The sequence below is a fragment of the Petaurus breviceps genome, unplaced genomic scaffold, assembly GCF_028583685.1.
Source record: "Petaurus breviceps papuanus isolate PSGF00001 unplaced genomic scaffold, PetGlider_PUasm1.0 216, whole genome shotgun sequence".
Classification (NCBI taxonomy): Eukaryota; Metazoa; Chordata; class Mammalia; order Diprotodontia; family Petauridae; genus Petaurus; species Petaurus breviceps.
This window is the reverse complement of record NW_027185867.1, coordinates 1,077,651-1,095,371: the sequence shown is the minus strand read 5'-3', so window position 1 is coordinate 1,095,371 and position 17,721 is coordinate 1,077,651. Positions and strand designations below refer to the sequence as shown.

The window sequence follows — 17,721 nt, the reverse complement described above, 5'->3', positions numbered from 1 at the left end:
GTGTGTGTGTGTGTGTGTGTGTGTGTGTGTGTGTGTGTGTGTGTGTGTGTGTGTGTGTGTGTGTGAGTGTGAGAGACAGAGACAGACAGAAACAGAGAAAGAGACTGGAGAACTAAAAAATAAATAAATCGCAATTCTTGCGGGGGTGGTCTACCTTGCTAGCCAGAAGAGAAGAGAGGAGGCCCTGGAGGAATTTACGGCTGCTGCAGCACCAGTAGCAGCTGCCACCTAGGTCATAGAGCTATTAATACCTGCTTGGCCCACCCACCGCCTTCTCCATCTAAGCCTTTCTTTCTAGCCCCAGGCCTCGTACTGTATTAGGGCCGACCTTAAAAATCTCTCTTCCTCGGCGATCTTGGCACAGCTTGCTTTCCGGTAAAGGGGAAGAAGGGGGGAGGCTACGACAAGGGCAAACGCTGCAGCTTGGGTGACCTAGGCTCCCTCCAATTCTGCTCGCTGCATCGCCAGCTGAAAACATGTCTCTTCCTCCCCTCCCTCCCCTTCCCACGCCCCCGCCCTCCGCACTCCAGTCACTCTCCCTTCTTCCCGGTGGAGGCGCAACTGGACACTTCCAACCCCTCGGGAAACCACTACCGTTGCGGGCCGGTCTCCTCTCCTCCAAGGACTGACTCTGCAGAACTAAACAGATAAAGAGGCAATTGATGCTAAATTAGGAAGCGAGAAGAGAGGCATCGTAGCAATTATTTTCAGCAATAACCTTATCTTTTGGTAGAAATCCTCAAAAGTATTGCCAGCTCCATCTTCACGGGTGAATCTTGTCCCGGGGTTTGACAGGTGGGCTAATAGCCCACCAGATCAGCCAAAGCACAAAGAGTCGCCAGCTTTTAAACAGCCTCCAGTCAAAATGGATCTTCCGCTAATTATTTAAGAGCAAAAAGTCACAGACTAATGATGTGATAGGGTTTGGGTAGGTGTTTTGTATCAGATTTGGTTGTCACTGTGGAGATTTGGCAAAGAAGGGGATTTGTTTTAAAGTATTTTGACTTTTTTCCCCAACCTCCCCTTCCAAAAAGAATTCCTTTTTAACACCATTGTCTTCAGCTTAGAGCTCTTTCTTTAGGATATAAGCACTCCTACTACAATGTCCTTTTTCTCATCAGTCCAAAGTTGATTTAACATACTTCCTCTCAAAAAAATTTGACTTTAGGCTGTGTTCTTGCACACAAATTTTATACATACTTTAATGAGTACAGAATATATCTTAGCAGACTTGGTGAACAGCTTTTTGGGGGCATGGAGATTCCTTTTTTTTTTTCTTCCAGCTTCTGTAGGTGCACACATATATGTTCAGCTACTTTTAAAGCTACCATGGAATAATCATTATCCATGTGTAATATAAATTGTACAAAGCAATGAAAAATATTCTCTGTCTACCTCCTCTATACTGTGTGGGAACTGGGGAGTGGAGCTGAAAAGCTTTTGAGAATGTATGACTCATTACAGAGAGGCTCCCAATTGGCTCGTTGAACCAAAAGAGCTAATGACTCAGGGTACCTTTGAAAAGAGGAGACAGCTTCTGTCCCCAGCCTGCCTTGACAAGATAGGATTTCATCATCATGCCTATAATTTAGCTTTGGATACTCAGCACCTTATCAACTCCCTCAGCCTCCTCTCCCGCTAATTGTAGGGCTGGAGAGTGGAGCACTGAATTCCTCTCAAAGTTTTCCTTTATAGAAGGCAGGGATCTGGACTTTGGAGCTAACTTTCCCACATCCATATATATATATAGATATAATATATCTATATATATATATATATTATAGATATATTATAGATTGTAAACTTCTTGAGGGCAAGGACTATCTTTTTCTTATTTGTATAACCAACACTTAGCACAGCACCTGGCACGTTGTTGTTGTAGTTCAGTCATGTTTCTTCGTGACCCCTCTTGGGGTTTTCTTGGCAAAGATACTGGAGTGGTTTGCCATTTCCTTCTCCGGGTCATTTTACAGATGAGGAAACTAGGCAAACAGGGTTAAGTGACTTGCTCAAGCTCACACAGCTAGTAAATATCTGAGGTCACATCTGAACTCAGGATGCTGAGTCTTCCTGATTCCAAGCCCAGTGCTCTATCTGCTGTGTCATTTAGTTGCTCCTTTCCTCATATAACACCTTTTACACTGACTGTCCCACATGCCAGGGTTATCCACTGTATCCCAGGCCATCACCAGTCATCTTAACTTTTGTCCTGCCACTGGACTTCAGTGACTCTGGAAGAGAGAGTAAAGCAGATGACTTTATGCAGCTCTGCTTCACTTAAATCCAATTCATGCTCTGAGTCAAGACATTACCTGTAATGTCATTGGTCCTCTGAAAATGAAAGACAAACAACAACCTCTTGTCCAATTTCATATCTATATTACATATGTAACCAGTAGTAAGTTTCCAGGCTTTTGAGTTGCCCATGATTCCAAGCTCCAGTTAGAGAATAAAGCAGGAATAGAAGAAATGATTCCCAGCATTATCCCTTACACTCTTTTAAGGATGAGTATGAATAAAGTAATTCCCTTGCAGAACCATTCTTACAGTCTCTGCTAAAAACTGCTCAGCCTGAGGCTGCCAGGTGCTGTTACATTGGTCTCTAGACATTGCTCTGATGGGTGCTACTCCACTGTAATCCTGACTATGTCTAATTCCTTGGGAATTCTTAGCTACTTCTTCCTCAGGAAAAAGCAGGTGATGACATATTTCCTTAGCTTAAACCCTACCTTCTCCAGCTTTTTTAGGAAAAGGAAGAAATCTTTGCAAGGGAACCAACAAAAGGTCATGTTTCCTCAGAGGCTTGGCTGATGCAGTTTGGGGTGCTGGGAGCCCCAAAATGTCAGGGTATAAGGCAGTGTCTGCCTGGAATAAATTCATGCACTCAAACCATCTTCCAGTCAAGTAGCAAAGTTTATTGTAAGACTAATAGAGGGGGCAGAGTTCCTAGTGAACCTGCAACTTAATGTGGATGAGACTGATGCTTATATACTAAAGAACAGTGAAGGAATTGGGTGGGATTAAGGAGTGGTAAGTACTCTGTGGTGGGCCAGGTGCAACAATGAAAGAAATATCAAGTAGACTAAATAGGTGATCTAGGTGTGATTAAGGAATGGTCAGTATATGCAAATTGTCAGGGTGTGGGCCAAGTGAGACAGTGAAAGTAATGTCAAGTAAACTAATTAGGTGATCTAGGTGGGCAGGGGTTGGCCAAGTGCTTTGGGCTGTTGAAATATATGGGAAATTTCAGAGACCCAGTTGCTTTCAAAGACACGGTCTTTCCCTTTTAAGGGTCTGTAGCAGCAAGCACTCTACCATACCCAGGATGGCTGCTAGAACAACTTCTTTGATCTGCTTTTCTAAAGGAAAGCAACTCAAAAAGGGGTTAACAATCTTACTTTAATCAAACATATATCACTTACCTAGTTCAGGGGGGAAAGTCAGCACCCTAAACTTACAAACAGAAGTTACAAGCAGAAAAAAAATTACAAACAGAGGGGGGCAGAGTCAAGATGGCAGAGTAGAAGAAGGCCCTCCACCAGGCTCTGGCTTCCACCTTCCCCAATCCATGTAAAAGGGGCTCTAAACAAACTTTGGAGCTGCAGAACCCACAAAATGACACAGAGAAGCTAACCTCCCGCTGAGGACAGCCCAGCAGCCACGTAAGCCTGAGGTTTTAGGCCCAGGGCGGGCCTGACCAGCCACCCACTGGAGGGATTCCAGATCACCAGCAGCTGTGGCCATTTCCAGATTCATCAATACATAGATGTGAAGGACAAAGTGGGAGGTCAGTGCAGTCTGGACTTTGGGACCCAGTAAGTGGGAGTGCATCATCTTTTGCCCCCGGAGCAAGAAGCTGCTGAGATTCCATGCCAGTGCCACATTGCAGCTTCAGCCCCTGGCCTGCAGAGTGTAGGGGGACCAAGTGACCAGTCTGAGGGGTAATCACTCTTGCTTTAACCTGTTTGGATCTGGATTGTGGTACAGGGTGGAGGTCCTGTGGTATGAGACCAGATTGCTAGAGCATGTGGAGGCCACAGAGAGGGCACCCAACTAATACCTCCAGCAGCTGAGAAAACCCCAGCATTTGGGATGAAAGCTCCCCTGTCTGGTGGCAGAGTCCTACTGTGGCAAAAAGCCCAGGGGTCAAGTGACTGAGGGGGGCAACATGACCAGACAAAGGAAGCAAAACAAACAGAAGATTCCAACATTAGATTCCTATTTTGGGGACAAAAAGGATCAAAGCATGGAACAGGAGAAAGACAGTGAAGTCAGAACTCCTGCACCAAAAGCACCAAAAGAAAAATATGAGCTGGTTACAGGCCATAGAGGACCTTAAGAAGCAGATAAGAGAAGTGGAGGGAAAATTGGGAAGAGAAATGAGAACAATGCAAGAAAATTATGAAATGAGAGTCAACAGCCTGACTGAGGAAAATCACACCTTAAAAAAACAGACTTATTCAATTGGCAAAAGAGGCTCAAAAAGGCAAGGAGGAGAAAAATGCCTTGAAAAGCTGAATTTGCCAGACGGAAAAACAATCTCAAAAGCTCATTGAGGAGAATCGTTCCCTTGGATTTAGATTGGAGCAAGGGAAAGCTAGTGACTTTAAGAGAAATCAAGATGCTGTTAAACAGATCCAAACAAATGAAAGAATAGAAGGCAAGGTGAAATATCTCATGGGAAAAACCACTGACCTGGAAAATAGATCCAGGAGAGATAATTTAAAAATTATTGGACTACCTGAAAGCCATGATCAAAGTAAGAACCTAGAAATCATCCTCCAGGAAGTTCTCAAAGAAAACTGCCCTGATGTTTTAGAACCAGACAGCAAAATAGAGGTTGAAAGAATCCACCAATCACCTCCTGAAAAAAGATCCCCAAAAGAAAACTCCTAGGAATATTATAGCCAGGCTCTGGAGTTCCCAGATCACGGAGAAAATATTACAAGCAGTGAGGAAAAAACAATTTGAATATTGTGGAAACACAATCAGGATAACACAGGATCTGGCAGCTTCTACACTGAGAGATAGAATGGCCTGGAATAGGATATTCCGGAGGGCAGAGGAGCTGGGATTAAAACCAAGAATCACCTACCCAGCAAAACTGAGTATCATGTTTCAGGGGAAAATATGGTCATTCAGTGGAATAGAGGATTTTCAAGCATTCTTAATGAAAAAACCAGAGTTGAATAGAAAATTTTACATCCAGATACAAGAAGCAAGAGAAGCATGAGAAGGTAAACAGGGAAAAGAAATTATATGGAACTTATCAGAGTTGAACTACTTATATTCCTACATGGAAAAACAGTAATTGTAACTTATGAAACTTTTCTCAGTATGAGAATAGTTGAAGGGAATAGAAATGTATACATATGTGTATGCATATATATTATATATATTATATATGTATATATGTATATGTGTATACATGAAGACAGCTGCACAAAATAACCTGAACGTTGAGACAGTGACCCTCTATCCTAAGAGCACAGACCAACTTTAATATAAAGCTAAAAGTCAAAAAATGGGCCCAAAAAAGGAACAAAGAACAAAAAAATCCTGACCATATAAAGTTACTTTAACAGTGATAACAAATGACAAAACACAAACTCAAAAGAAGATAACAAAGTCAAAACTGCTATATCCAAAGCCTGAAGGAAAAATGTGAATTGGTGTTTGGCCCAAAAAGAATCCCTGGAAGAGTTGAAAAAGGATTGTAAAGATCAAAGAGAGGTAGAAGAAAAATTATCAAAAGAAACTACTAGGATGCAAGAAAATAATGAAAAAAGAGTCCACAGCTTGGTAAAGGAGGCAAAAAAAAATTACTGAGGGGCAGTTAGGTGGCACAGTGAATAGAGCACCAGCCCTGGAGTTAGGAGGACCTGGGTTCAAGTCCGGCCTCAGACACTTAACACAAACACACACAAAAAAAAACTAGCCATATGACCTTGGGCAAGTAGCTTAACCCCAATCGCCCTTCAAAAAGCAAAAAAAAAAAAAAATTTACTGAGGAAAATAATACCTTAAAAAACAAAATAGTCCTAATGGGGGCGGCCAGGTAGCACAGAGAGTAAGAGCACTGGCTCCAGTGTTGAGAAGACCTGGAGATCAAATCCCGGGCTCAGACACTTAGCACCCACCCAGAAACACCTGGCCGTGTAACCTTGAGCAAGTTACTTAACCCCAATTGCTTAGGGGCAGCCAGGTGGCTCAGCGAGTAAGAGCACCGGTTCCAGTGTTGGGATGACCTGGATCAAATCCGGGCTCAGATACTCAGCACCACACCCAGAAATAACTGGCTGTGTAACCTTGAGCAAGTTACTTAACCCCGATTGCTTTAAAAAAAAATAGTCCTAATGGCAAAAGTGGCACAAAAATCCAATGAAGAGAAGAATGCTTAAAAAGCAGAATTGGTCAAATAGAAAAAATATGCAAAAATTCACTGAAGATAAAGCCTCTTTAAAAAGTAGATTGGTCAAATGGAAAAAGATGTAGAAAATTCACTGAAGAAAAGAACTCCTTAAAATGTAGAATTTGCCAAATGGAAAAGAAGATACAAAAGTTCGATGAAGAAAATAATCCTTTTTTCCCCCTCAAAATTTATTTATTTGTTTTTAGTTTTCAACATTCACATCCACAAGATTTTGAGTTCCAAATTTTCTCTCCATCTCTCTCCTACCCCCCCACCCCAAGATGGTGTGCATTCTGATTACCACTTTCCCCAATCTGCCCTCCCTTCTATCACTCCCCTCCATCTTAACCCCTTCCCCTTTACTTTCTTATAGGGGAAGATAGATTTCTGTACCCCATTGCCTGTATATCTTATTACCCAGTTGCATGTAAAAACATTTTTTAAAGGCAGTTGGGGTTAAGTAACTTGCTCAAGGTTACAAGGCCAGGTGTTTCTGAGTGGGTGCTAAGTGTCAGAGCCCAAATTCAATCCCCAGGTCATCCCAACACTGGGGCCAGTGCTCTTACTCGCTGTGCTACCTGGCCGCCCCTAAAAACAATTTTTTATTGACATTTGTTTTTAAAAACTTTGAGTTCCATATTTCCTCCCTTCATCCCTACCCACCCACTCCCATTGAGAAGACAAGCAATTCAATATAGGTTATATATGTGTAGTTATGCAAAGCATTTCCATAATAGTCATATTGTAAAACACTAATTATATTTCCCTCCATCCTATCCTACCCCCCAATTATTCTATTTTTGCCTTTGACCCCATGCCATTTCAAAATTGTTTGCTTCAGACTACCCCTCCCTTAATCTGTCCTCCCTTCTATCATCCCCCCTCCTTATCCCTTTCCCCGCTACTTTCCCATAGGTAAGATATTCTATGGAGTGTGTATGTTACTCCCTCCTGAAGCCAAATCTAATGAGAGTTAGGTTGACTTTCTCCTCCCCCTCCTCCCCACCATTGTAACAGTTTTTTCTTACCTCTTTTATGTAAGATAGTTTGCCCTATTCTATCTCTCCCTTTCTCCTTTTCCCAATATATTTCTCTCTTACCTCTTAATTTTATTTTTTTTAGAATTCCTCCCTTCATATTCAACTCACTCTGTGCCCTCTGATGATATATATGTATATATATATGTGTGTGTGTGTGTGTGTGTATGTATATGTGTATTTGTGTATATTCCTTTCAACTACACAAATACTGAGAACATGTTACAAATATTGTCTTTCCATGTACAGATGTAAACAGTTCAACTTTAATAAGTCCACTATGATTTCTCTTTCCTGTACTTTTGCATGCTTCTCTTGAGTCTTGTATTTGAAAGATGGATTTTCTCTTCAGCCCTTGTCTTTTCATCAAGAATGCTTGAAAGTCCTCTATTTTATTCAATATCCATTTTTCCCCTTAAGTATTATACTCAGTTTTGCTGAGTAAGTGATTCTTGGTATTAATCCTAGTTCCTTTGACCTTCAATATATCATATTTCAAGCCCTCCAATCCCTTAATGTAGAACCTGTTAGATCTTCTGTTATCTTGATTGTGTTTCCACCATACTCAATTTGTTTCTTTCTGGCTGCTTGCAATATTTTCTCCTTCACCTAGGAATTCTGGAATTTGGCTACAATATTCCTATGAGTTTTCCTTTTGGGATCTCTTTCAAGAGGTAATTGGTGGATTCTTTTAATTTCTATTTTCCTTCTGGTTCTACAATATCAGGGCAGTTATCCTTGATATTTCTTGAAGGATGATGTCTAGGCTCTTCTTTTGATCATGACTTTCAGGTAGTCAAATATTTTTTTAATTTTCTCTTCTGGATCTGTTTTCCAGGTCAGTGGTTTTTCCAATGAGATATTTCACATTGTCATCTATTTTTTCATTCTTTCAGTTCTGTTTTATAATTTCTCAATTTCTCATAAAGTCATTAGTTTAAGTTTCCTCCATTCTAACTTTTTTTTTGGAGGGGGGGGGAAGGTAAGGCAATTGGGTTTAAGTGACTTGCCCAAGGTCACACAGCTAGTAAGTGTGTCAAATATCTTAGACTGGATTTGAACTCGGGTCCTCTTGACTCCAGGGCCAGGGCTCTATTCACTGAACTACCTAGTTGCCCCTCCATTCTAATTTTTAAAGAATTATTTTCTTCAGTGAGCTTTGGAACCTCCTTTTCCATTTTGCCAATTCTGCTTTTTAAAGCATTCTTCTACTCATTGGCTTTTTGGACCTCTATTTCCGTTTGGATTCGTCTATTTTTTAAGGTGTTATTTTTTCCAATATTTTTGGGGTCTCCTTTAGCAAGTTGTTGACTCCCTTTCCATGATTTCTATTGCATTGCTCTCATTTCTCTTCCCAATTTTTCTTCTACCTCTCTTACTTGATTTTCAAAATCCTTTTTGAACTTTCAATGACCTCAAACATTCATATTTCTCTTGGAGGCTCTGGATGTAGGAGCTTTGACTTTGTGGTCTTCTTCTGGTTGTATGTTTTGATCTTCTTTGTCACCAAAATAAGATTCTATAGTATGATTTTTTTAATGCTGTTTGCTCATATTTTCAGTCAATTACTTGACTTTTGAACTCTTTTTCAAGGTAGGACTCTGCTTTCGGAGTAGAGAGTGCTCTGTACCAGTTTTCTAGGGTTTTGCACAGCGATTGTCAGAACTACTTCTAGGCGCCTGTAAATTTTCAATTCCTGTAAGGTGGTATGATCAAAGGAGAAGAGTTTACTCCTCTCCTGGCCTATGCTCCAGTCTGTGAGTGACTACAAGCACTCTTTTCTGCCTTGGAACTATGAGAAGGACTCCCTCTCCACAGCCACCACAAGTTCTGCCCAGGTCTGCCACCCAAGACTGAAATCCAGATCCAAGCAGGACAAAGCAAGTGAATTCTGCCTCAGTTCCAGCAAAAAGAGATCCTTGCAATACCCCTCTGATCAGCCACTTCATCCTCCAACATCTGTGGGCCTGGAGCTCTGGAAGCAACCACTGCTGCTGCTTCTCCTACCACTGCCACCACATCAACTACCCTGAGGATGGAGCTGGATCACACTCTTCTCTCACCCAGGTATGCCATAGTTTCCCCACTGACCTTCTACTTTGTCTTTGGAATGAGTGGGTTGAAAAGTCTGGAAACCACTACAACTACCAGTCATTCAGTCTCCTGAAGTCTGCTTCATGCTGGTCTGTGCAGGCTCAGATCATGCTAGACTGTGCTCTGCTCCCAGCCTGGTGTAATACACCCTGTTGGCCTTCCAGGCTGCCTTGGGCTGGAGATGGGTTTCATTCCATCATTTTGTGTGTTCTGTAGCTCTAGAATTTGTTTAGAATCATTTTTTACAGAAATTTGGAAGGGTTTGGGGGAGAATTCAAGCAAGTTCCTACTTTACACCACCATCTTAGTTTTGTCTCCCAAGAAAATAAATTTTTTTTGAAAACTAAAAGGATTGGGGGGGGGGGGAGGAGTCAAGATGGCAGAGTAGAAACAGGGCTTCTGCCCAGCTCCCTGTCTCCAATTCATGTAAAAAAAATTACTCTAAACAAACTTTGGAGCTACCGAACCCACAAAACAACAGAGAGAAGCTACCTTCCCGCTGAAGACAGTCTTGACAGGAAGGGGACAGCACAGTGTGTTGGGAGTAGAGCCCAGCCCCTTGAAAGTACGAGGTTTTAGCCTCAGGGCAGCCATAACCAGCCCTGGCTGGAGGGACTTCAGATCACTAGTACCTGTAGCAGTTTCCAGAATTGTCAACACATACATGCTAAGGACAAAGTGAGAGGTCAGTGCAGTGTGGACTTTGTGACCTGGGAGTTTGGGAGTGGGATCCAGCCTTTGCCCCCTGGAGGGAGAAGAGGCAGAGGCATGGCATATGTGCAGTCGCCACCATGTGGCTGCTTCAGAGCTCCTGGTCTGCAGATTGTAGGGGGACCAAGCAACCAGTCTAAGGGGTAATCGCTCTTGCTTTAACCTGCTTGTATCTGGATTGCGGTCTAGGGTGGAGGTCCTGGGGAGCATGACCAGTTTGCCAGAGCATGTGGGGGCTTCAGAGATGGCACCCAACTAATAGCTCCAGCAGCTGAGAAAACCCCAGGGATTTGGGACAAAGCTCCCCTCTCTGATAGCAGAGTTCTACTGTGGCAAAAAGCTCAAAAGTCAAGTAATTGAGTGGCGACATGAGCAAACAAAGGAAGCAAAGGAGGCAGAGCAATTTGACATTAGACTCCTATTTTGGGGACAAAAAGGATAGGGGCATAGAACAGAAGGAAGACAGTGAAATCAGAATTCCTGCACCAAAAGCTTCCAAGAAAAATTTGAGTTGGTTACAGGCCATAGAGGAACTTAAGAAGGATTTTGAAAACCAAGTAAGAGAGGTGGAGGAAAAATTAGGAAGAGAAATGAGAATGATGCAAGAAAATTATGAAATGAGAGTCAACAACCTGACCAAAGAAAATAACACCTTAAAAAATAGACTAACTCAAATGGCAAAAGAGGCTCAAAAAGTCAATGAGGAGAACAATGCCTTAAAAAGCTGAATTTGCCAGATGGAAAAAGAATCTCAAAAGCTCTCTGAAGAGAATCATTCCTTCAGAATTAGATTGGAGCAAATGGAAGCTAGTGACTTTATGAGAAATCAAGATACTATTAAACAGATCAAAACAAATGAAAAAATAGAAAGCAATGTGAAATATCTCATTGGAAAAACCACTGAGCTGGAAAATAGATCCAGGAGAGAGAATTTTAAAATTATTGGACTATCTGAAAGCCATTATCAAAAAAAGAACCTAGAAATCATCCTTCAAGAAATTCTCAAGGAAAATTACCCTCATGTTTTAGAATCAGAGGGCAAAATAGAGATTGAAAGAATCCACCAATCACCTCCTGAAAAAAGATCCCAAAAAGAAAACTCCTAGGAATATTATAGCCAGGCTCTGGAGTTCCCAGATCACGGAGAAAATATTACAAGCAGTGAGGAAAAAACAATTTCAATATTGTGGAAACACAATCAGGATAACCCAGGATCTGGCAGCTTCTACACTGAGGGATCTAGGGTTTGGAATATGATATTCTAGAGGTCAAAGGAGCTGGAATTAAAACCAAGAATTACCCAACAAAACTGAGTATCATGTTTCAGGGGAAAATATGGTCATTCAGTGGAATAGAGGACTTTCAAGCATTCTTGATAAAAAAACCAGAGTTGAATAGAAAATCTGACATTCAGATATAAGAAGCAAGAGAAGCATGAGAAGGTAAACAGGGAAAAGAAATCATAAGGAAGTTATCAAAGTTGATCTATTTACATTACTACATGGAAAAAAATTATAATTGTAACTTATTAAACTTTTCTCAGTATGAGAATAGTTGAAGGGAATAGACAATGTGTGTGTGCGCATGTGTGTGTGTGTATATATGTCTATATAGGAGGGTATATGGGCATATGAATACGAGTATGTGTATATATGTGCACAGCTATACCTAAACAAAGGTCCAGGACCAATTTAACAGGAAGGGATGATACTTAAAAGGTGAAATTAAGGGGTGAGAGAGGAATATAATGAGAGATGGGGAGAGACAGAATGGGGTAAACTATCCCATGTAGAAGAGGCAAGGGAAAACTGTTATAATGGAGGGGTAGAACAGGAAAGCAAAAGGGAATGAGTCAACCTTATTCTCATTGAATTTGGCTTAGGGAGGGAATGACATACACACTAAACAGGGTATCTCACCCTACAGGAGAGTAGGGGGGAAGGGGATGAGAGGGGGGATGATGGAAGGGAGGGCAGGTTTGGGGGGGAGAGAAGTTGGAAACACCCACTTTTGAAAAGGGACAGGATCAAAGTAGAGAATAGAACAAGTGGGGAGTGGGATAGGATGGAGGGAAATATAGTCAGTCTTTCACAATATATCCACTATGGAAATGTTTTGCATAGCTACACATGTACAACCTATATTGAATTGCTTATCTTCCCAGTAAGGGTTAGTGACAAGGGAGGAAGTGAAAGAATCTGGAATTCAAAGTTTTAAAACCAAATGTTTAAATATATATACATATATAATTATTATTATTTTACATGTAACTGGGAAATAAGATATACAGGCACTTGAGCATATAGATCCACCATGCCCTACTGGAAAGTCAGAGCGGGGATTGGGGAAGATATGGGAGAGAGCAGATTGGGGGAGGTGATATTTAGTTGGATTGCTGTTTTGGGGTGGTGGGTAGGGGAAAAATGGGGAGAAAATTTGTAACTCAAAATCTTGTGGAAATGAATGATGTAAACAAAAAAAATGTTTAAAGAAAAAATTTTTTAAATAGGAAAAAAAAAGAAAATTAAAAGGATTTTATTGACTTTGTATGCTTTTACAGAAAAGCCTTGACATGTACAAGTTAGACATCAGGAAGAGATTCATATACACTGTATTTCACACAGCAATTTTTAAACTTTGGGTCAGAGAAGATGTTCATTTCAATAGGACTTCCACATTATTACAGACACAAACAAAATTGGTATACTACATTCAAAAATGAAATCAGACAGAACTGGACAGAGTACTCTGCTGTATGCCAGCCTTTACATCTCAACATGCACCACCTTCACATGGCCTCAGAAATATCTGCTGTATGTTTATTCAAATATTAACTCAGAAAATGCATCTGAGGTCACATGTGATTGCTTATAAAATAAAACCTCTTTTCCTACTACTATGTGTTTCATTATAGAAAAATATTTTTTACAAAAACCAGTGTTCTTCAAGGTGTTTATTTCAAAACTAGAGATCATGCAGTCCAAAGAACAGGTTCAATGCAGTGGTTTTTTTTTTTTTATGTAGACATCATTGTAATGCTTTATCAAAACTGGATTCTTACTCTGGTGTACATATCAGCCACTACCAGACTGGCTATGTCACAGTCTCCTAGGATTCACAACTGATTACAGAGGAGAATGGATTGGAACATTTTTTAAGTACTGGGTATACATGTTCATGGTTTGTTTCTAGTTCAATAGTCAGAAAAACTGCTGCTTTAAATCATTATTGATTAGAGAAACACAAATTAAAACAACTCTGAGGTACCACCCCACACCTATCAGATTGACAGGAAAGCAAAATGACAAATGTTGTAAGGGATGTGGGGAAACTGAGACAGTAATACACTGTTGGTGGAGTTGTGAACTGATCCAAACATTCTGGAGAGCAATTTGGAACTATGCCCCAAAAGCTATAAAATAATGCATAGCCTTATCCCCATTGCTAGGTCTGTATTCCAAAGAGATAATAAACAAAAAGGAAAAGGATGTATATATATATATATATATATATATATATATATATATATGAAAGTATTTATAACACCTCTTTTAGTGGTGGCAAAGAAATGGAAATCGAGGCAATGCCTATCAATTGAGGAACGGTTGACCAAGTTGTGGTATTTCATTGTAATCAAATACTATTATGCTAAAAGAAATAATGAGCAGAATGATAAAAGAAAAATTTACATGAATTGATACAAAGTGAAGTGAGCAGGATCAGAACATTGTACACAATAGCAGTAATGTTGTTTGATGATCAGCTGCACATGATTTAGCTATTCTCAGGAACACACTGATCTAAGAAAATTCCTACAAACTTATGATGAAAAATGCCATCCAGCTCCAGAGAAAGAAAATGCAGATCGATGTATACTTTTTCAAAACTTTTTTAATCTGTCTTCTTTCACAACATAACTAATATAGAAATATGTTTTGCATTACTATGTATATATAAGCTATGTCAAATTGCTTGTCTTCTCAAAGAAGGGGTAGAGAAGGGGGGGAGGGAGAGAATTTGTAACTCAAAGTTTTACAAAACTAATGTTAAAAATTGTTTTTACGTGTAATTGGGGGAAAATAAAATATTAAGTTTTTAAAAAGAAATATATCAAAAAAAGGAAAAAAAAAGACTTCCCCAGTCTCTCTTTTTTGAGCTTCCAGATAGTGCTCCTGGAGATTGAAGGTCAATACAATATACCTGCAGAATCAACGCTGGGAAGCAAACCACAGCTCCTGTTTTGACCATCAGGAACCCTTATCTTCCACCTTCTGTTATTTGCTTTCAGGTTTTCACTTTTATCTTCCTCTCCTAACTTCTTTTAAATTTCATTTTTCTATGCTGTTCATGTATTCACATTCTATAAAAGATTGCTGAAGCTGATGCTGTTTCTTGCCTCTCTGTATACATACAGATGGACCTGTGCTCTGAAAATAAAACACTGCAGATAACTATCTCTACATTGTTGATTTGGAGATTGACAGCAATACTTCATCAACGGACCCTCAGATAATTTTTATCTCACTGATACCTATGCTGAAATGAGACCTCCCATTTGGATTACTTTCTCAGCTAAGGGGTATTTTTCTATATATTTACAATATCTTTCTTGCTACTCTCATTTCTAGCTCCTTTAGATTCATCTGTTTGGGAAACTTATAACTGGTTCTACACCCACCCCGACCCCCCCAAAAAACCTAATCAAGTACTTAAAATTCCTATAGTTAAATGCATTAACAATAACAAAGATTTGTTTAAAAAAAAAAAAACTGTGGTAGACACTGGCGACAAAAAAAAAAGTCTCTACCATTGATGATCTTACAGACTACTTGGGGATTGAGATGGGGAGCAGGTTGTAATGAAATATGCCATTAAGTATGATGCAGGGAAAATTGAATTCAAACACTCATCATTCCTCTCCTAACCTAAAACGCAGTGGTCTACGGAAGGCCTGCCCTGCACCCTGCGCATACTTAAATCACCTACCATGGAGACACTTTGCTTTCTGGTATTCCCTGTCCTAGGACTGGCTGCATATAGCAGTCCACCCACATTGTAAGTAAGCTCCATGACCCTAACCAGGAAAGTACCAGCCCCCTCCTCCCCCACACACACACACCTTTAGACCTCAAGGCTGGGGTGTGTGTCTTTTTCTGCCTCATTTGGCCTTGTCATTTTGAAACGTAGGAGACGTTGCTCACTGGATAAGGAATTTGAACTAGTGATCTGCGAGCCAAGATTGAGAGATTTTGCAGTCAGCCAGCTCAGCAGGAAAGCTTTAGAAAAGCTGGGGCGCCTGGGGCTCAAGCCCAATGAGCGTTTGGCACTTAGAAGTTAAGACTAGTTCTGTGGGAACTAAGCTAAACCGTTTGTTTTTATACTCGTTATTATACCACAGAAGGAAATATTTCTTTGCAAAAGCTAATCTATTAGCACCTAACTAGCACTAAGCGCCTCCCGCGGCCCGGGAGGGGCCCCAATGCGCAGGGCCGGATCGGGCCGGCCGGCCAATCAGGCCGCGGGGCGGGGACGCGCTGCGGTGACGCGCCGGGCCTACGGAGGAGCAGCTACTTCCTGGAGCCGCCAGCCGAGGCCGCTAGTTCTCCCCAGTCTGCACTAGAGGGTGGTCGCCAGGGGCTGACCTCGCCACTATGTCCCATCAGACCGGCATCCAAGGTAAAGACACACGTGGCCTATGGGGAGGAAAGGAAAGAGGGGTCTTTGGGCGCTGGAGCTTCTCCAGCCGCAAAGACCGGCAGCGGCCAAGGTGGGGTGGCCGGGTCCCTCAGGAAGCCAGGCCTTTCTCCTCCCTCACCTCCCTGTCCGTGCTCTGGCCCAGCCCTGACCGCCGGCTCTAGGGGCTGGAGACCGAGCGGCTGTTAACTTGCCGGGCCTCCCCCGAGGATAGTGGAATAAATCCTCGGAGACACTGCCACGGACACTTCCAAAGCAGTTCATGCCTTCTGAGGCTTTTATGCTTCAGAAACCAAATAAATGTCCGGACCCAGTGTGTGCGCGGAGGGAGTCCGTCCAGAACTTCTGTACTCATTCATTCCCTGCCTGCTACAGTTAATAAGTGATGATGATGATGATTCCTAGGGGAATGAAGAGTCTGCTTTGTGAGTTAGTGGTTTTTTCTCTAATGGCAGCTCAGTGTAGGGAACCGTATCTCACCTCCTGTAGTTAGTTCCTGGTTTGAATAACAGGTAGACTGGAAGCACTCACCTGAGCGGAATAAATTCTGACCTGCGACTGTGACGTCATTTTCTCTTATAGATTAAAAATGCAAGACCAAGTATGCCGAGTTACAAGGAAACAAGTTGTCTTTCTGATTGAAATGTTTGCCCTTGTCACCTCTTTGTTTTGACGATCTGAGCACCAAGATTTTAGAAAGTTGTACCCGATTAACTAACTTCCGCCCTCACCTTTGTGTGATTTCTCCAATAAACAATCATACCCGAAGCTAAACCTGTGAAATTTTTTTCACTGATTTTCTCTGCTATTTAAAATTTTATTGACTTAAGTGCTCAATATCTTTACACAGCTCAAATGATTCCTATCTCTTTTACTATTTATAGTAACAGAAGTACTGGTAATTAATAATAGAGTACATTAAAAAAAAATAGGCCAATTCCAGTAGTGTGAATATTTCGATTTTTGAGATATATCAAATCTGATAAATGTAATATATAAATATCAAGAGTTTGAAGTGTTTCATTGATTAACATTTCATAGTGGTAGATTTACAAATAAAAGAACCTTAGAGACTATTCTGCTTTTACAGATGGGGTCCGGAGAGATCTGTATTTGAACCCAGATTCTTTGAATTCCAAAACACGTGTTCTGCTACACACTACCCTAATTTTGTTGATTTCATTTTTAATTTAGGCAAGATTGTGTTTACTGTTCTTATGGAGGAAAAACTTAATACTAATATTTAGTAACTAATGCTAGTATCTATCTTTAATGGAAAACCTGTATAGTACAGATATTATTATCTCTTTTATAGATGAGGAAACTAACTCTCTCAGAGTTTAATGACTTACCCTAAGTTTGCAGAGACACAAGAGAGTACTCAAACCTAGGTCTTCTAATTTATTTCATGTTCTTTCCAAAATGAAAATCACATCAAAATTCTTTTTAGTTCTGTACATCAGAAAATTGTCATTAGACCAAAGACATCATCAAATCTTTTTTTAACCAAATACTTAAACCTCATTCACCAAAATCAGCAATCCAATAACTTGATAGTTTCTCCCTTGTTTCTTTTTAGTCATATCAACGTATGTATGGTATGGTAACTTCTGCTATAACATTTCAAAAAAATGGGACAGATTAGTATTATTTAAAACTTGAATTACTTTCCTGTATTTTTTTTTTACAAGACAAAATATAACATTAGTGATTTAAGTCCATTTTTTTATTAATCCTTGATATCATCAAAGTGAAATATAAATTGCTAAACAG

General features: G+C 40.6%; 2 protein-coding genes across 4 annotated transcripts in view; one reads left to right on the top strand and one right to left on the bottom strand.

The window, feature by feature from the left end:
* The window catches only part of TMEM117 (transmembrane protein 117), a 200,885-nt gene extending 200,368 nt beyond the window's left edge, over window positions 1-517 (bottom strand). The window contains exon 1 of one of the 2 annotated variants that reach the window (XM_069094237.1): window positions 329-517. The gene's annotated coding sequence lies outside the window, so the exon portion shown is untranslated. The other variant, XM_069094238.1, reaches the window with a different exon arrangement.
* The window catches only part of TWF1 (twinfilin actin binding protein 1), a 372,084-nt gene that overhangs the window by 327,481 nt on the left and 26,882 nt on the right, over window positions 1-17,721 (top strand). The window contains exon 2 of one of the 2 annotated variants that reach the window (XM_069094242.1): window positions 15,824-15,930. In XM_069094242.1, coding sequence (XP_068950343.1) covers window positions 15,906-15,930 — 25 coding nt within the window. In that variant the 5' untranslated portion in view covers window positions 15,824-15,905. The remainder of the gene's footprint in view (window positions 1-15,823; window positions 15,931-17,721) is intronic. The other variant, XM_069094243.1, reaches the window with a different exon arrangement.